Genomic DNA, 20,460 nt, shown 5'->3' on the forward strand with positions numbered 1-20,460 from the left:
TTGCTCCTTAATTATTGAACTTTGTTGCACTTTAGGCTGCACTTTAAGATTAAATACCTAAAGGGTAGGAAACACTTAATATTCTAACAGGTTAACAAAATACTAAATTGTGGTGACATCATATAGTTCAACCAGACATGTTATCTTTGGTTGGTAAAATGCAGCTCCTTTATGAACATGGATTGTGATAAAATTGTTAATCGTTTTCTGTGAAGCGTTGAGTATTGTCATGTGCGGAAAAAAAATAAAAAATAAAATAAAAATTATATAAATAAACTGCAAGAAAAACACAACATGATGAGTCCACGCCTCTCAGAAACACAAAGACAGTAACAACAGAAAACTCATTCTCAATAAAGAGATACTTTAAACATTCTTACCCAGAATTGAAGGATATTTTAAATATTTTTTCCAATAAATATTAATTACAGCTGTTAGTTTAAATTAGCATTAACAGTGGAAACGGGCGAAACCAGTGGTTGCCTGGTAACGCAGACTGGTTGCCAGGCGACTGCTTGGCGAACACTACCACCAGCGTTATTATCGTTTCCGCTTTTCATAATAATATATATAATATATATATATATTATAATAAATTCAGAATAAAAAACATGTTCTTCAGTTAGCTTATAAGTGTCGTCAATCGTGTTATGTTTCACTGAGACCCCCGGGCTGACCTTATCTGCTTGTTTTCAGTGTTGACGATAAGATAACTTAACTGGCTGCCAGCTCCAGCTTCCTGTTTATCTCGTTAGAGGTCAAATCTCGCGGGATTTCCATCATAAAAGCTATTAAAGGAAGCCCATTTCCTTTATCAAGTAATGCTATTTATTTAATCTAAGGTAGCCTATTTATTATTGTTTATAAAAATAAAAATCTAATTAATTTAATCTGTAATATAAAATGTAAAACTCAACAAGTAGCCTAAGGAAGCGCAATATCTTATAACTGATTAATTTTATGAATATAATCTAAAGCAGGCCTATCCCAATACATTATTTAGGTCTATGTCTGATGTGTTCTTGGGCAATACCATAGACTGTAAAAATAAGCAATACACTTAACCTCAAATTGCTCCCGCTGCTGCGTCAGCGGCGTATGAATGTGATTAGTTACTGCTGATCTGATTCTACCATCAGTGTGTGAATGTGTAGGTTTGACAAGCGGAAAAGCTACTGCCCCATTCCTTGTGTTGGAGAAATGTTTGAAAAAGTTCAGGAACAAGTTGTCTCAGGAAGTTATTGATCCTTTTTTTTAAACAAATCTCTTCATTTTTGGCCCTTTTTAACATCTCCATTAGCAGCAAATATGCTCAGAGCTGAAAGCCAGACAGGAAGTAATGAGACGAACAGATTGCTCTGTTTTGATTTGAATGCCAGAGGAATGAAATTAGAAGACAAATCCAGGAACTAACAAACATGAACATTTATTGAATGGTTAAAATACATTTAGAGGTTTTTTAGAAATGTTCTAAAAGTAGAAAAGAAAACCGAGGACACTCCATTACCTTCACTAAATACTTTGGAGACATTATAAGAGTTTAATGTTCTGATTAAGTGCCTCAAAGTGTAACAACATATTCACATAACAAACAGATTTAACAGAATCGACAGTTTTCAGCACCAAAAGGAAAAAGAAAATATCAAAACATTTAGTTTTTGTTAAAAGCAAATGCTGAAAGCTTGGAGGAGGGATCCAAAGATTTCTTCTTCTTGGCACTGGTTTCATCTGCTGCTGCTGCTTGTCCATTCTCATCTTCCCCTCCTGCTCCTCCTTCTACTCCTCCTGCTCTTTTCCTCTTCTTCAGATCTGCTGCGTCTCCACTTTGGCCTTTTGCTCTTTCCGTCCACGTCTGAACGAGGGAAAAGAAAAAAGGACATGAGAAGCACATGTTAATCACTGAACAATACATGTTTCTGTTGCTTCCATCCACACTGCAGACACCTACACGATGATGACTAAACGCACAAACACGGACACTCAGGCGTGCAGTTTGAAATTGCATCCTGTCATGTATAATCACTATTGACAGGCTGCATCTCTTTGGCCTCTCTTTCCTCCTCATGCTTTTGTTTTTCTCTCTCCCGAGTCGAGACAAAAGGAAGCGCCTTCCTGGACGTAATGGAGCCGGGATGAATCATCACGGCCTGTTGATGGAGTGGACTGGCAGCATCACAGGACACACACACACACAAACACACACACACAATCTACCTCACACTCACGTATAACCCTGCCATTAACGCCGTTTCTATTCAAACACACTCACAACCACCAGTTCAGGGCGGGTTGACACAACAAGCTGTGACGTCCAACATCCGTCAATTTTCACTTGATTGTATTTGGACAGGATAATGTAATTAAGTGCAACATACACACACAAACACACACACACACACACACAACACACAACACAGCCCCAGGGTGAGACATTAACGGGGTTTAGGGTTAAAAATCCAGGTTTATGAAAACCCTGTAACAGATACGTGTGCTGCAAAATACTGAAACAAATACAAATCATACAAAAATGCAAAAAGCTGGGGAAAGAACATGTAGGACAAAATCCAACAGGTTAATAAACTCTTCACTTTGGCGTTACCCGTTGAACACACCACATGTAAGAGGAAAATGATATTAGCTAATGACTTTTAACACTGCGATATCTGAAGAGCGCTTTCATGTTAGATCACAGGAAGCGACATCGTCTTATTGGTCGGCTCTCCCGATTTGTGAATCCTGCTGAGACATAACGATAACACAACAAGTACTTCTCAAACATGAGGTTTATATTTTTTTAAAAGCATTACAACCGTCACATCAAATATGTCATTGATGTGAAATTGGTGTATTCACAACCATCGTGTGATAACGATAAGTGAGTCAACAGCGACACGCCTGCTGTGGGATTGTTGCTTCAAATAGTGATTCAAATGTTGAACTCAAAATCAGAAAAATCCTTCAGTTTGAACGATCAGATGCTGATCAAAGACACCAAACAATAACAGACACCAAAATCACCAAATTGTCTGTAAAGTCTTGAAAAGAAGCCAAGTTACTGTCCACCTAAGTTCCTACTCAAAGAAATTATATTTTCAGTCAACTTCCCCAAAACTCAATTGTCCTATAATAACACAGCCTCTGTTCCTCTGAGGAAAATGGGCATCTTTTCACAGCTTCTAGTGCAACAAGTAGTTTGCCATCAATGACTTTATTTTACCATGACTTCCTGTCTGTGTGTTGCTACTGAAAACAGTTTGACAGGAAACTTATGAAGCGAATAGTAAACTGCACGTGCATGCAGATATTTTTTAATTTTACAAAATTGATCCCTGAGGGGAAACTCCGGCACACACTCTGTTATTAAGAGACGCGCTTGAATCACACACATGCACACTCAGGACCTGTGGACATGCATTTGAGGAGAGACGTCAGAGAGGGGTTGGGGGTTCGGTGCCTTGCTAAAGGGCACATCAGCAGTGCTCAGGAAGTGACTTGGCACCTCTCAAGCTACCAGACCAACTTCCATATACTTGAACCGACGACCCTCCAGTTCCCAACCTAAGTCCCTGCAGACTGAGATATCTGTTTAAAGACATTCATTAAAGCTAAATTGTTATTAGATTGCATGGCCTCTTTTGCTCGCCTGTGTAAATTCAAAGCCAACTGAAACACTAGTGGACGATGTCACCTGCAGGACATATTGAGACTCGAACACTTCCAACACCCAACTCCAGTCCCAAGACCATGGACTCTAAATGCAGAAAACATATGTTTAGTTTACTGAGGACTTTTGAAACTTAGATACAAAAACTGTAAACACTCAAACTGTCCTAGAATATCTCAAAAGAACTGAACCTCAGTTTTATTCTCCTGCAGATTGACCAGCTCCCTGTCGCTCACAGCATTATCATAAGATCAATGCTTTGTGCCCTCGCTGCTAAAACACACTCGACAGGGTTCCCAGGCAACAGGCGTGTCCCCTGCCTCCCCCCTCATCCACTTCCTCTTTTGTTTCAGTCGAGTGTCATCGTGCTCTCTGCTGAGGGTCTTGATGAATGCAGGGTCAGGACCTGGTTACTACACAGGCGCTGGGATTGATGTGCATCAGCCGTCAGGTGGATGAAAGGATGAGGTCTGTTATTACTGACACAGCAGCCTCATTTATGAACCCGCTGACTGACCGCAGCAGAGGATGTGGTGTTTGAGTGAAAACTGGTTTCAAATCAGATTCTTGTTGGGTTTTTTTTAACCCCTGAAGCTCATGAGAAAGTGCAGGACATGATGCAGCTCCTCCTGCTGCTATCAATGGTGTGAGAAAAGGTTATGTCACAGCTGGATTTAAGAAGGGAGCATAATTTTTGTGGCAGAAAAGCGTGCAGCTGGAACGTGGTTATCCATCACTACAGCAGCAATGCAGCTGATGGTCGTGTGTTTAAAAAGTAACAGCTGCAAAAAAGCGTGATACATTTATTAGCAGGATTTTTTTCATTACACAAAAATCCTGTTCTTAGAGCACTGTCATTATATCGGTGTGTTTATTTAGTGTTTTGTTTTCCTTTTATTTCTTTTGAGGATGGTTTTTAAATTAGCCATTAACATGTTTTTACTTTTTACCGCACCTACAGATGAGACTTGATATCATTTAATGTGCTGAAAGATTTAAGAAATACTTTGACTTTATTTGAGCATCTGTACTCTCTTCCATGTTTAGCTATTGTCAAAAAATTAACAGTGGGTCGGAGACACCTGGTCAATTTAAAAACACATGGACGAAACCTCAGTGACATCACCCAGTGGTTAATGAAGGTGGAGCTTGATGGCGGTCCCCATATTGAACCTACTGTTTGGTTGACCTAACATGCGGCAAACAGGTGGAGCTGAGGCGGGTTTTAAGTCTCCTGACAATCAGCTACACCGAGCCTGTCAGTCAGCTCAGCTACGCGCCTTATCATCAAGACCTCTTATCCTTCATGAAATCAAACGGATGAGTTATACAAAATTCACCCCCTGTACAGTGTGAGGATAAAAACACAAGCTAATCAGACCTGTTTCATTTTGAACCAGGCGTTAAACATGTTCATTTCTGCAGTAAAAACTGGCTTTTCTTTCTTTCTTTTTTTTTTGGAATGGATGTGTATGTGACTTCTGGATCTTCTGCAGCCAGCCTCTAGTGGACACTTAAGGAACTGCATGATTTTGCACTCCCACACCCGAGGTTATCACTTCAAAGGGTTAATTTCATGTTTTTAATATATCAGTTAATGACAATTAACCACCAGACAATTCAGTCAAGATGCGAAACCACAAACTCTGTTCGTAGATCAGTGATGATTCCATCAAATTGGGATCTCACAGAACTTGATCAAATGTGACTTCAGAAAAAAGAATCAGGGAGGTGGACTGTCGTCGTCAGCTGTTTGTACTTGTGTGCTATTTTTGTGACGAAACGCAAAGACATAGACAAAGCAGGTTTGGTGATAATAAATATATGAAGATGGAATCAGCTAGACTTAGAGAGGTTCCTGTTGTCCGTTCATCTTTGTTCCTTCCACACTGCAGGATCTAAACCATTAATATCCACAAAGTTTGACGTTATAAACAGCCGATACAGTGGCTTAAATAAAGGTGGATCTAATGCAGTTTCTACCAGTTAAATAAAGGTTAAAATCACAGGAGGGGTGAGGATCTTTTTGGTTCATAATCCGTTCAGAACCGCCTCAAATCGATAACAACCACTGTGATTGTTGCATGGGGTCAGTCGCTCCCCAAAAATGTGGCCACTTATTTAAAGTAGGATTTCAGCTTTAATGGACAGCCAATAGCAGAATCTGAAGCAGGTTAATTAGAGATCTTTTCCATTCTTGGCTCATTGTGTGAGTGTTTCTAAGGCTTTGTGCACTAACGAGCACAGTCACAGCAGGTTTCTGGGACAGGGTTTAGAACCACTAAACTGCAACACCACTCTGCCTTTCATCAACTCAGATTTTTAGGCTGCAGGTGAGTATATTTGTTGATTCATTTCTATACTTTACTCAGGTTTAACTGACAATTATAGGTCTGAATTCTGTATGTCCACTTTTTTAATTAAGCATTTATGTGCTGTGGTCGTGTTTGCCTTTATTGGATAGGACAGCTGTACAGAGAGAGGAAGTGTTGGGAGGAGAGAGAGAGAGGGGGAAGACATGCAGAAAAGAGCCGAGGTCAGACTCCAACCCACAGACGCTGCGATGAGGACTAATGTATCTGTACATCGGCTGCACAACAAAACCGCTAGGCTATCTGGCACCCCCTGACTTGAAATTGTATCAGCTTCTTAAACAGTTGTTTCTCATATTTCTATGTGCAATTACTTAGGCAGAGGATACGACAATTTGAAATCAGGAAAAAGCAGATTCGAGGAGTGTAGAGATAAGTGCGGAGTGTCTCCAGGCTGCGCAGGGAGGAGGGAGAGGCTAATGGATCTGCAGCTGATAATCACTGCTGTCCTACAGGCTCTAATTGATGGTTTCACTGGACAATCTGCTCTTCAGGGCAAACTGAAAACAGCTCACTGAACACCTGTAGTGTCCTTTTCAACGTTTCACTCTATAGTGTTTGTGATGTATGTTTCAAGACCTCTGGAGCTTAAATCATCATTTCACGATTTCAAGAACAATTTTCTTAACATCATCCCCCGCCCTCCCTCGTGACCCCCTCAGTGTGTCCTACCAGTCTCTCATCTGCTGACAGCGTCCTGAAGCGACCCATCGCCTCTTTGATGACGTCTGTCTCCTCCAGGTCCGGCTGGTCGGCGATTATGTTCTTCCTGTTTTCTTCCAACCACAGCTGGAAGCCGGTCTTCGGCCTAAAGAGACGCAAGTTAGCGACAGATCCATGTGAATGTACATTCATTCAAGAGTCAAGATTTTTATTTGTCACATGCTCATACAGATGTGCAGTGAAATGTCTGTTCCGCAAGGCCATGCAATAAACTCCAATTACTAACATACATATACAGTAAAATAGAAATATAATGTAAAATTAAAAAAAATAATAATTATTTGAATACACACAAAAAAAAAAGCCCATTCATGTTTCCAAGAGTCATTTTTAAAAAGGAGTCAGACGGTTCAGTCTTTACCTTTTGTTTTCAGTGTTTTCTGCAGGCGAGGTTGGAGGCGGGACTTCTGCTTGTTTGTGCTGAACTGCAGGCGGCTCCATGTTCTGCTGAGTCTTCTTATTGGCTGATTTTGTGTTTGTCATCTGCAGCAGAGTGGACTGAGTCTGTAGAGAAAAATGCATTTTACCTTAATCGATTTGAAATCAACGCTGAGTTTCACAGTTATGTGACGGAAGGAGATGTCGGTACCTTTGTCTTTGGTCTGGGGGCCAGCGGTTTGAGGACGGGGCCTTTGCTCTGTTTCCCTGCAGACCCGCTGAGCGGAGCAGACTTCTTGCTGGACGTCATGTTGTCCAGGATGTTTGTGACTCGTGGCTGACCGGAGGGGGCCGAGGGTTTCCCTGAGCCGAGCATCTGCATGAGACCCATCCAAACGTTTATTAATTATAATATAAACTAAAGTTGTCAAAACGTTCAGTTTAACACTTCTATCTAACACTTCAGTTTTACACTATATCACATGTTTTCAAATGATACAATCTCTGTTATTTTAAATAGTGATAGTATCGACAAGTGTGGAAGCTTTACTTTTTTTTTACCTAGTTATAAGACCGGTGCTTTGGAGAAGAATGGATGGATGCATCAAAGATTGCGACAATCTCCTGCACACCGTCTGAATTGCATAAATATGCTTGCAACACATCGGTTCTGAATTGTTTCCAGCATATTTGTGCAATTAAGGCAGTGTGCAGAAGTTTTCTTGCAATCTTTGTAAATCAGAACAAAGAAAAGACTCAACACTGGGTGCCTAGGATTTCTGTTTTTGTTGCTGAAGAACTGAAACAGACATCAATGTCTTTTGATTTCAGCTAGAATCAAATCCAAGTTTAATTTTAATGTCCTGTGTCTTTGTCCAATTGTATTGTAATGTTTTTCACATGTGGTGTTTATGCAACAAATGGCAATAAACTGAACTGAATGGAAGTTTACAGCGCTGGTATCGTGACAACACAACTATAAACATGTCGGTCTCTCTTGACCACACAGCCTGACGATCTGTCTGCATGATCTCATCTAAATGATCAGAGAAATCAAGCTGTTGAAAGAACGAGGTGTCTTACCTTGAAAGGATTAGATCGTCCTGCTTTACCAACTGTGAAAACAAACAAAGTGAAGTTTGACAAAAGGTGATTTATTAAGTCTTCTGGATCAAGTCTCATAAGTTAGGTTTTTGTTTTGGAGTACATATCTGGAGCTGATTATGGCCAACAAGTCCACCTCTCTTAGAAAGTGTATGGGTCTGTCGCTATGGATCCCAGCACGATCAGTGCAATCAGCTTACAATACACAATGAACAGGGACAAATTTTCAATGGCGCCACCTCGCATGTAGTTAGCGTGTTATGGTGGCGGCTGCACCGGCGTAATGACAGCGTTTGTGTCAGTATTTTATACTTGCATTTTGGTCACACCGGTGTATAAGACGCATCAAACTTTTACGATGCTTTCTCTATTTACAGATTTCTTTTCATCAGTGAAAAAAAATCTGTAAAAAGAGAAATTCTAATTTCTACTTGTTCAGTTTTTTAAAAGTGAGATGTAATGTTGAATTTCAAGAAACTTTTCAAGAAACAGTAAAACTTGCTAGCCCCATGCGTACATTTCCCCCGCAATAAAGCATTTCAGACCTTATTATCTGCTCGTATCTAAATATCAAAAAATCAGACGTTTCTCTGAACAGTCAAATTAGATTTTTTTAAATTGTAAAATTAATAAATACACTTTTTAAGATTAGAAACTGTGCAGTGCGTCTCAAAAATTATTTATTCCGACAGTTTACAGAAGAGATCCCCTTATATGACATAACATTTCATGATGTGGATGTTTACTCACTTGGCGTCAGAGAAGGCATCACAGGTGAGCCCGCTTCTTTAGCGAATGGATTTACACCTGCAGGATGAGACACAGACATGTGAGCTGGTGTCATTAAATATCTGAGGTGTCGAGGAGATAAAAAAGCAAAGACAGCTGAAGAAACAAAAAAAAAATAAAAAAAGGTGAGAACTGACGTTTTTTGGATTCTGTTGACTCCTCGGTCTCCATCTCCTGTCCATCCTCCTCCTCCTCCTCTCTGATCTCCTCTTCTTGCTCCTCTTCCTCCTCCTGATCATGTCTGCTGCTGTACCGTCCTCCTGTGGACTCACTCTGACCAAACCTGTCCAAATAAAAACACTCCTTAACCACACTGGAGGAGGTCTCTTCTGTAATTAAACATCCTCGATCTGATCTGATTTTTATATTTAATCAAACGCAGATAAAGCTTGTATTGCAGCTGTGGTTGATGAATCACATTTTTAAAGAGCTGAAGGTCCTGGTTCAGGTCTGAACGCTTGATTGTGACCAAAATCCTGATCACAACTATTTGAATTGTTATTGAGATCATGATTAATAAACACGATTACATATTGATTTTAAAATGTCTACATTAACCGTTCACTTCAAAGTCAAAGATTAATATTGCCGTACCTGGATGCTGGTCTGGAGTACTGTGGCTCCTCTTCCTGCTCCTCGGGCTCTTCCTCTTGGATCTGGTTCGTTTTCTCCAGAGCGATCTCGCTGAGCCGCTGGGCGAGGGCCATGCGTCTGGAGCGGGAGGCGTACCGAATGGCCAGGGTCACGACATTCTGAGTCATCATCTCGGCCAGCTCCACACAGCGAAACTCTCTCTCCAGCTTACAGGACAACTGAGAGGAAACACGGAGTCTGCGTTAATTTAAACACAGAAGCAGCTGGCTCACTTCTCAATCCTGTAACCATGGCGCCCTGTTCACACATCATGAACTCCTGACATATTACAGATGCTGCAGGACATTCAAGCCCTGATCAGATCTGTGAACTACATCGTGATCTGACAGCTGATGTGTCTGTGTGGAGTTTCTCCTACTCACTGCAAACATCTTCATGAGCAGCTCCTGTTGCTCCTTCTGGGACTGACCCTGCCCGTCCTCGTCGATCTCGTACCCGCTGGACGACAGGAAGCTGTAGTGGTTGTGGAAGAGGGTTGAACGGAGGTACTGTTCCTGCAGGAGACAGGAAGAGGAACTTTATCTTTACATGACATGAAATATGGTCACTTTTCAAAAATAACTACACAAGAAAAAAACCCTCTTATGGTGCAGTTCAGCATGAAGCCAATAGGAGGCAGCAGAAGCCAAATTACATGAAGCAGCGCACATTTCATTTCAAAACAAACGGGCATTCATGAAAAACTCTACCCAGTGAAAGTAAAGATAGCAGGATGTCGGGAGTTGGAGATGAGTCACTCAACATGCAAGCAATGCAAAAGAAAAGGAAAATACTGCAGCTACACGACCGACCTCAAGTCGCCAGCAACAACCGCTAGCTCTGCGACACAGCACCAATGTGTGCTGCCTCAGCCAGCACTGAGAGACGCTTTCAAGTCAGAATTTCCTCAAACGGTTCAGAAGATGTCAAAAGCACTTTTATACTTTATTTGTAAAGACTTTCGCCCGTACACCAACGCTGATAACAAAGGCTTCAGGCAGCTGCTTAATGAATGTAAGCCACGCTGTGTAATGCAAAGGCGGTTCATTTTAGAAACTGCTGCAGCGACTTAGACGTGTGCAGATGTAAAGCAAAAAGACATTCTTTTAAAACAAGTGGACTCAGTCAAGTGAAACCCGAATGTTACACATTATACAAGAAAAACAAACGAGAGAGAAAACTGAGAGGGAAGTTTTAAGTTTTAAAAATAAAGAGCATTGTATTTGCATGTATTAAAAGCTCAGAGATTATAAACAGAAAATTTGTATTTACTTCTAGGATCTCTGAGGACCTGAATTTTAAGTGTATCATGATGTGTATTGTATGGTGAGGTTCTGTGAACTACCCTGCCCTGTGGTTCAGTAAGACAAAAGTTAAACCTGGCAGCAACAATTCATTTCAATGGCAGAGCTCGTTAGTAAATCAATAAAACTGAACAGTTCAAATGAAAAAGTCGGTGCTCAGTGTGTTCAGCTTGTTTACCTCCATCTGTCCTTTCTCTGTGCTCGTCTGACACAGAGGCAGCTTGAAGGGCAGGATGCCCACAGCAGGTCTGGGCAGGGTGGGGGGGTACCTTGAGCCTTTACATGGAATACACCTGGCAGGGACAAAAACAGACCAGATTTAAAAAAAAGGGGGGGTCTGAATCAACATTTAAAACATTTAAGATCAGCCAGGAAGAAGAACCCAGGAGGCATCAGGATATCTAACACAATACACTCACTGATGAAGAAAAACTGTTGACCAATCATTTCAGTCAGACAGATTCTAACCATGTCTGTGTCTCCTTCATGCCTCACACATGACCGGAATACTTAAACGAAGTATTTATGAAGTTTCATGTGTGAAATTCTCAGCTGACAGGAAGCAAAAAAGAGAAAGTTTACCTGAGCTGCTGAGGGTTCTCATGGATTCCCACCACCCAGAAGTGATCGGATTTGCTTTTGCACGTCTCTCTGGTGTTACACACCGGCGTCCAGGTGTTACCGAGGGAACGGTTTAACATCCGGACCACCCCGTCAGAGTCCACATAGCAGGGGGTTCCTAAAAAAACAAAACAAAAAACCCCCCCAAAAAAACAGTTTATCATCTTGTAAATACAAAAACTGAGAACTCTGAGATAACCACAAACCACCGTTTGACAGACGGACCTTCAGCAGTGAATCCGAGCCAGGACAGGTAGGACCTTTGAGACAGAGGGAGCGGTTCTCCGTTGATGAGCTTCTTCTTCCTTCTGCCAAACTGCAGCAGCTGAATGCCGAGAGCCTGTTCACCGTCGAACCCCGTAGCTGACGATGTGAAAAGCGACACACACACTCAATCAAGAACCGAAAATATATATATATATTTTTTTAAATCAATCTGTAGCCCAGTGCTTCATTACAACATGTTGAAAACAGGTCTTTGTACGGTATATTGACGTTCTGCTGATTTATAAAAACCCTCAGCTCAGCAGGTCTCATTATCAGAGGTTTGAGCATCTCTTACCTCGGTGGTAGACGATGAGCAGCTGCTCTCCGTGTGCGCTCATACAGACGACGGGCCCCGGCAGGCTGAAGATTTCTCTCTGCACTCCTCCGATGGAGAAGAGGCGGAGAGTCAGCGTGTTGGTGGCGACCGCGGCCCAGCCCTGACCCAGACAGAGCGCCCGTGCGTCCTCGCCCTGCGGCAGGTCCACCATCCACTCTTTTTTGGTGTCCCAAGACGAGAAGTGGAGGCACTGCAGCTTACTGAGAAGAAGAGCAGCGGGTTCAAAGATTCGCTTTAAGAATAAAAACTTCTTTTAAAAAAAAAAAAAAAAAAAAAAACGGATTCGAAGAGGTTTACCTGGCGAGCTCGTCTGTGCCCGGGCAGGCCAGCAGCACGGCCTCTTGGGAAAGATCGGCCATGGTGTGACCCAGAGAGTTTGTGAGGTGCATGGCGTGGTGAACGGCCGTGTCGTGGAACTCCACATCGATGGCGTTGTCCTGATCGTCGTTGTAGCCGCGAACGATTCCCACAGAGTTCCACATCTGAGACACAATCCGACTTTTACTACATATTAAACTTTATGTGGACTTAAGAGTCAAAAAGAACATAAACAGAACCCTCATTTATGTTATTCTCCAATTACAAATCGCCGTGTCCTACCATGAAGCGGTGAGTGAGGTGTGCGGGGGTGGAGCCTGGCTGAAAGGCCTTCTGAGGAAGCGTCGGCATGGGTCCCTCGTAGACGGGACGCAGGGGAGCCGACTTGGCCGCCGCAGGAACCACAACGCTGCCCGTGTCATCATCGTCTCCAAATTTATCCTGGCCGAGCCGCAGTGAGCCGGTGTCTGAACAGAGACGTGCAAAGATGTGTCATCGTTCACTCGAAGGATTTATACAGAATGTGAAACACTAAAACCAGCCACAGGAAGTTTGTCTGAGCAGAAGATGAAGAATATGGAGTCAAGGAATCTAATAATATGCATCCTCTGAAACCCGTCTGTCACTCACCTTGAGAGTTCTCATCATCGAGTATCGCCCCTCTGTTCCTCACCCGCCCGGTCGAAGGCATGAGGAAGTCATCATCGTCATCGTCGTCCCCTGTCACGGGTTTCTTTGCAGGTGAAGTGGTTTCACTCAAACCTTCATCCATGAGCCTGTCATCATCGTCGTCATCGAACAGGGCGTCGTAGTCTTTGGCCGGCTTTTTCACTGCAGCCTGCAGAGAGTCCAGAAAAGAAGTTATTTAGTATCCAAAAGAAAACTCAAGGTTGAAACACTGGACAAAGGGAGCTGAATAAAGGGGTGGAGCTTCTTAATTTCTTTTCTTCCAGCACACAGCAGTTCATTATTTAAACTGTGTGTTATCTGAGTGTTACCTTGGTGTGTTCGGTGTTGGATACAGATGTGTTGAGTCCGTCCAGCAGACTCAGGCAGCCCTCTGTGTCTGTGAAGACGATCTGACTGCCCGATGGATGCCAGGCCAGGCCGCACACGGTGAAGCCTTTCTCGTGCTTCTGCCTGCAGCAAAGACGAGAGAACGTTAACTAAAAACTTTAGGAAACAAAAACACCTGAAGTTCAAATTGTAACCTGTAATTCCCCGGCCTCCGCACTCAAAGACACTCCCTGCACCGCCTGGTTGTCTCACCTTTCCACACAAAGCTTGCTGTTCACGTCCCACACGGTCAGTGAACCCCCCACGCTGCCCGCTGCCAGGAACGTCCCACATGGAGACCAGGCCACCACGTTGATGGGCTGTGGAGAAAAACAGAAGGGAGAATTTCAAAATAAAGCAAAAAAAAAAAAAAGACTGAAAACCTTCTGTCCTGCAGATGGTTTTATATTCTGTTTGTCAAAGTCAGATATTTTGTATTAAAGAAAATTAAAACTTAATTTAAATTCATGCATCTCAAGTTTGAACACCAGATAAAATAAGGGGACAGAAATCAAAGAGAAACAGGAGGTTACAAAGAACGGCACGATTTAAGTGGGAAGTGTTGCTCAACTCTTAATACACTTAAATCTTAAAATTCAGCAGCTACAGCAGGTTTGGCTCTGAAAATAAACACTTCAGGGCTCAAAGTAAAGACACTCACTAAGGCTGTTAAAATAAATAAACGAGATGTGAAGGTACTATGAAAGAAAAAGAAAAAAATCCTCAGGACTTCAGTCAGATTCTTTATTTATACATTGATCCTTTAAAAAGGAATTCATAATAGTGAAACCGAGATTACGTCTCAAACTATAATCGTACACTCAAAATCTGTAACCGTTGTAGTAAAAAGTTCTTCATGTGGTTATAAAACAGACTACAATAAACACTGATGTCTCCATACGAGCTACAAAAGCTTTAGTCTTTAATTACCCAAGTACTAAAACCTCTGCCTGTAGACGCACCAACCTGTCTGTGGTCGTTCATTTGCACCTCACCTGAGTCAGCAGATCGTCTGACAGAGTGCTCACATGGTCCCAGGAGCCTCGCTCGTACAGCTGCACCTTCGTCTCCACAGGAACCGCTAAAACCTGAGACAAACAAAGACAATGTTGTGTGTCACACAAAGAAGTCGTGCAGAGATGGAGGTGAAACAGAAGAAACAAAGGCTCCCTGAAACTGACCTTCCCGGTCCCGGGCTGCCAGGCCAGACGACACAGAGACTTTGCGTTACTGACGTCATTCGTCTTCTGCAGCAGAGGCCAGCTGATCAGCTGAGTCTGAAAGGACACAGAGCAGGTCAGCATCGGGCAGACTGTGCAGAGAGTGAGCGCGTTCAAAATAAAAAAAAAAGGTTTGTGTTAATGAGATTTTTTTTTTTTTATATGTTTCATACCTGCTGCTCTATATTCCAAACCACAACAGAGCCGTCACAGCTGGCAGACGCCTGACAGGGGAGGCAGAGAACGTTTTCAGTTTTGTCTTAAAAGTCAAAACAGTTTCATTCTTTGATCTATCGATAAAAGAAACATTTTGCCCACCAGGAATTCATCTTCAGGATCCAGAGTAACGCTGAGAACCGGGGCTTCATGGCCTCTGAGTGTTTTCTGTTTGCTGCTGTCCGAGACCTCCACCACCTTCACCATGAAGTCACTGAGGAGACAACGGAGAAATCACATCAGGCAAACCGGTGTGTTTTGGATCTCTGTGTCAACATGTGAGAGGATGGAGAAAAGTTCACATCAGCGTTAACACATCAAGAGCTCAAATCATCAAATCAATGAACCAGAAGGACAAAATAATGCTGATTTCCGTCAGGATGCAGATGCTGAATCCGCCCTAACAGCCTCAGATGCGGGACATTTTTTGCAATCAATATCACAACTGTTATTACCAGAGTGAAAAATAGCAGCATCAATACGGCGCCATGCTCCGTGCTTTTATTGCCGTGATAAACCTGCTTAGAGCAAATCAATCCTGGCAGGAAACAGACGTTTATCTCCAAACTCGACTAATCACAAACCGATCCAGAGTCTGTGAGGTGAAAACATCAATCAGAGGCCGCTCGTTCTGCACACGCACAGCATCACTCAAACTAAACAGATCACAGGGAGGTTTTAGTCAGAGCGTGCACACAATGTTACGCACAGCGACTTCTTCAACAGCAGCTGAAGGAGAAGAGGACGTGGAGTGAATGCGTTTGATTTGACAGAATAAAATCCCTCGCCTTTCAGCGCTGGTATCACCGGTGAGAAATACCTCGGGACAATTCTTCCAAGTCAGCTGGACGACCTCTCTGATGAATCCATTCTTAAATTTACGTTTTTTTTGTTAAGTCAAATGTCATTCATTCAACCTTCATTAAAATCTTAGAAGAATCATTGAGGGTGTGCCCGATTTTCATTTTTTCTGCCGCCTGTCCAAGGTCAGGTCGCAGAAGGCAACAGGCAAAGCAAGTCAACCCAGACTCCCCTCTCCCCAGTAATGTCTTCCAGCTCCTTCTGGGAGATTCAAAGGTGTTTCAAGGCCGGATGCTCCAGCGAGCGGTCTCCTCTCAGTTGGGCGTGCCTGGCAAATCTCCAAAGGTAGGAGTCTAGGAGGCATCCTAATGAGATGGGCAAACCGACTCTGGCTCCTAAAATAGCTCATCCCCTTCTTGTACAAAGCCTCAGGAGTTGGCCTTGAAGGTCAGTCTGTTGCTGATGTTGACGCCGAGGTACTTGTACTCCTCCACCGTGCTGACATCCTCTCCCAGAATGCACAGCTGTCCTCTTCCTCCTGAAGTCAATCACCATCACTCTGGTCTCGGCCACATTCAAAAGCAGGTGATTTATTCCGGTCTACTCCACATAGTTGTCCGTCAGTGGTCTGTAGCAGGAAGCTGATGGCATCGTCCAATCACAGGTGTGGTTGGTAGTCAAACTGCAGAGGATCCAGTGATGGTTTCACCTGTGGCCTGAGGTGGGGCAGGACCAGCCTCTCTAACGCCTTCATCACAGGAGATGTGAGAGTCACTAGACGATAGTCTTTGAGGTCAGATGGGGTTGTCTTCTTCTGAACCAGGACCAGGCACGATGTCTTCCACAGACCACAGCATGAGATCCTCACCTGGCTCAGGTTGAAGAGGTGTTGCAGACGAGAGGACAGCTGGCTGACACAGGACTTCAGAACATTTAGGCTAATGCCGTCAGGGCCTGAAGGATGTGGACAGCTAAATTCTTTGTATAGACTCTGCACTCATGTGTGGCTTAACTGTCACTGGTAATTCATCTGGGGGTGAAGGTTTGTCTTAGAAAATGTTGAAGCAGCTTCTGCTAATTTCATTCATTTATTAAGTCTTCTATGAATGCCATCAAAAAACAGATTGACACATACAGATAAAGAAATAAAATCCATATATCCGAGTGAGCTGATGCGAGAACAAAGCAGGATATAATCAGGAGAAGTCACCTCGAGCGAGAGGGGGTGGTAACGTTTATTTCCAGTGATCAGTTCATTAGTTCTTGGTCTCAAGGTTGATATTTATTCCCATCGTAATGTCCAAGGAATTTAAAAAAATGTTGCAAGAGGGGGTCCCCACCTGAGACCATCTGCCCTCCAGCCCACCTTCCTGTGTGACAGGGATAGACTCCCGCTGTGAGGCGCGTGTGTGAACGATCAGATCAGGAGGATTTTTAGACACTTTCAGGAGTGTATATGTGAAAACAGCTTTAATAACATCGTCTACTGTTTTCACAGTCAGTCTACTTTCACTTCTTGTCTCGTACCTGGAGCCTGCTGCCACTCTGGAGCCGCTGCTGTTGAAGGCGACGTGCGTGGCGTTGGTAGTGAAGCGGGTCAGGATGCCGTCTGGATCGCCGTCAGGAAACGTGTGGATCTGCACCGTGTTGTTGGAGCTCGCAGTCACAAGCTTCCCTTTCTGTGAAGGAAAGATCAAACCTCAGTCCAATTCTGACCACAGCTTCTCAAAAAGGGCTCAATGACACATCACAGGTCTTAAGTTTAATAACCAACAGAGGGCAGCAGGTGACGTACCTTGAGTGCCAGGGAGTACGCTTTTTCCCCAACGGTGATAAACTTCGGATCATCATCGTCCATACCCTCCCATATCCGAACATCTCCATCACTTCCACAGGTGACGATGTACCTGAGGAAGTTTCATGATGGTCAGATTTAACAAACATTGAGCAGCAGAAGGAAAAGTTGAAAGCTGATATCTTCATTTCAGAAAGTACTTTTTTAAAACTTTTCTGCCAATTTACTTTGCTCACTTGAGATTCATCTTTTGATGATATTGTGTTTCTGTTGAACTCCACATAGCGTCCATATAAAGACAAATATTATCATTAAATGTTGTAAAATGGACTCAATTGATTCGTCTTTTTTTTTTAACCTCACATCTAAATATAGAAGTCCAATATGCACCAGATATACAGTATGTTGAATCTCTCATTTTTGATTACCATGAATTGCAGACTAACTCCTGCACAAAAACACGTCTTTGCTAAGAGTGTGCAGGACTTTTACCCATGTAACGTGCATTTGCACTTTGTATGTTTTATGTAACGTCTGTGTTGTATTAAGTGACTCTCCCTGCAACCAAATTTACCTTCAGGTACAAATAAAGGAACCTGAACATGAACTCTTGCATGTCATTTTTGATGGATGAATTCCTCTCCTGTGCACCAGTCTTATGAAATAGATGCAGGTTGAAAAAAAAAAAAAGCTTTGGTGATTTTTGGGTACTATCGATCACTAAAACAACAGATTGTTTCGTTTTGAATCATGTAGTATCCAAAATTATCAAAGTGTCAAACATTTGGACAACTCTTTTATTAGGTTAAAAACATGTTTCTTAAGAAAATTAGTATTTTAGTGCCATTTAAAGGGTTTTAGTTTGTATGTAATTGTAAGTCAAACATTTTTTTAGTGTTATTAAGACAGCTAATTGTTATAGACAGGGTCAAATGAATCACATGGACTGTACACAGAGTTAGGACTACAATAATAATGCTGAAGAATTAATGTGATGAATGAACATGAGAAGAGAAATGTGACGTCCAGTGATATCAGACGACATTACTCAGCATTAACAGCCACACACAGCATGTGATATAAAACAAGAGAAACAGGAATACACGTTTGTCATGTTTGACTTACTTCCCGGTGTCGTCGAAGCAGACCTCGGTGTGTCCCTCCGAGTGTCCGTAACGAAGCTGCTTCCTCTCACACGGCATTTCAACAAACCAGCAGACTGACGAGACGAAGACACGTCAAGGTGAGACCAAGAAGAGGAACGTGTCACCTTAACGTTAACGGTACGACACCCTAAACTCAAAACAAACTTTTATTCCACAAGTTTTAATCACGAAGCGACAACTTACAACTTCCTCCGGTTTTCTCCACTGACTCGATTCTCTTCTCCTCCTGAATCTCCCGCGCTGCGTTGAAAACAAGGAAACGCAGCGTCACGACTTCCCGCCAGCTACGTCATGACGTAGACGTCGAAACCCCGCCTTTGTTTGCGTGCCACGCAAGAGGAGGCCGGGTTATGATTATTACTGCATGGCTCCTTGGCTTTTCTTCACAATTATGGGACAGCGGCGAGAAAAGGTTTTGAAGTACAGGTAGTCAAGCCTTTAATTGTAACTTTAAGTCTACTTAAGAAGAATTAGATATTGTACTTTTTTTTTTCTCAGCTTCATTTGTCTGACAGCTTGTTTTAGCCTACTGTCTGATAGGATGAAGCCAAGGTTTCCTAAATGGTTAACCACTTTTTCCAACTTCTTGAATTTAAGAAATGATCAAAGCCCACTTTTTCTCCTCAACCAAACTCAAGAAATGCAACACGCCATCGAAATCATCCATCCATTCAAGACTGATGGAGAAATCCCAGTTACAAAACATATACAGTCCTTAAATCAGCATACAATGATTAACACAATAGCAAACTTTTGTTCTTTTCAACCTCATACTGCAGAAACACATTCACTTCAGAAATAATCCTTACACTAAACTTCAGACTCCTTTACTTTTACAGAGTTAGAGAGCTGACTGTGTACTGGGTTTAGGATACAATATTATCAAGATTTTCCGCAATTCTCTTACTTTTATTTAAAATAAAAAGAGATTGAAGTCAATTCATGAATCATTATACCTTTATTAAAATAATCTGACAGTATAAGTGCCAAATATAAATTTGTTCTTAATTTGACAACTCCCTATATCAGTTACTGATGTCAGATAAGAGAAGCCTTTAAGGTAAACTCACTGCACACTGTCACACTTGCAAACAAACATTTATCAGCAACATTTCTGTTTGTTTGCAAGTTAGACAGAGAGCTGGTGTTTACCTTTACATTTTTGTACCTTTTTTTTATGAAGTGGATGTGCAAAGGTTTTTTCTATTTCAAATAAGAGAAGCCAAAAACATACAACGCCCTCTGCTGGTTAAAAAAGAATACTGCAATATGTTTTTTTATCTCATCAATTGAAATTGTCCTGTGTTTCTTTTTATTTTTCATTGTATAGTTGGTACGTTGCATCCCTAGAGCTTAAAGTTAGAGACAAATATTCTTGCTAATTCTTTAAATTATTTGTATCCACTGTTAATTAATATATATTTATAATCTACAGAATTTAGAAAGACAAACCACCACTGTCTGAGTCTTCACCCGCCCGTTTGAGCATCGTCTCAGGGGAGAATTTGATTAGTGCAACAGGAAATGCTGCAGTGTTTGACAGCTGGGTTTCTAAATATTACATGACTGAAATGTAGGAGATCATGTTTAAGCAGACCATGAGCCTGATACTTGTGTTTCAAACTACACATGGATTAACATTCAACCTTAAAAGGTAATGTCCAGTTTCTTACATTAGGATAACAGATGTACCATA

At 42.2% G+C, this 20,460-nt stretch overlaps 1 protein-coding gene across 1 annotated transcript; it reads right to left on the reverse strand.

Annotated features, from left to right (window-relative positions):
• Positions 1-1,410: 1,410 nt before the first annotated feature.
• Positions 1,411-19,038, reverse strand: wdhd1 (WD repeat and HMG-box DNA binding protein 1). The gene is made up of 26 exons (XM_020640193.3): positions 18,948-19,038; positions 18,724-18,817; positions 17,599-17,710; positions 17,331-17,482; positions 15,105-15,216; positions 14,960-15,010; positions 14,748-14,843; positions 14,562-14,654; positions 13,780-13,886; positions 13,509-13,650; positions 13,141-13,348; positions 12,793-12,977; positions 12,490-12,674; positions 12,151-12,392; positions 11,814-11,951; positions 11,550-11,706; positions 11,146-11,260; positions 10,047-10,178; positions 9,625-9,842; positions 9,168-9,313; positions 8,992-9,048; positions 8,221-8,252; positions 7,349-7,513; positions 7,121-7,263; positions 6,709-6,844; positions 1,411-1,852 (listed from the first exon to the last, which is right to left on the reverse strand). Exons 2-26 carry the CDS (start codon positions 18,798-18,800, stop codon positions 1,652-1,654), a joined length of 3,402 nt encoding a protein of 1,133 aa, XP_020495849.2. The 5' UTR covers positions 18,801-18,817; positions 18,948-19,038; the 3' UTR covers positions 1,411-1,651.
• Between the last annotated feature and the right edge of the window lie 1,422 nt (positions 19,039-20,460).

Source organism: Labrus bergylta, chromosome 3 (genome assembly GCF_963930695.1).
Source record: "Labrus bergylta chromosome 3, fLabBer1.1, whole genome shotgun sequence".
NCBI lineage: Eukaryota > Metazoa > Chordata > Actinopteri > Labriformes > Labridae > Labrus > Labrus bergylta.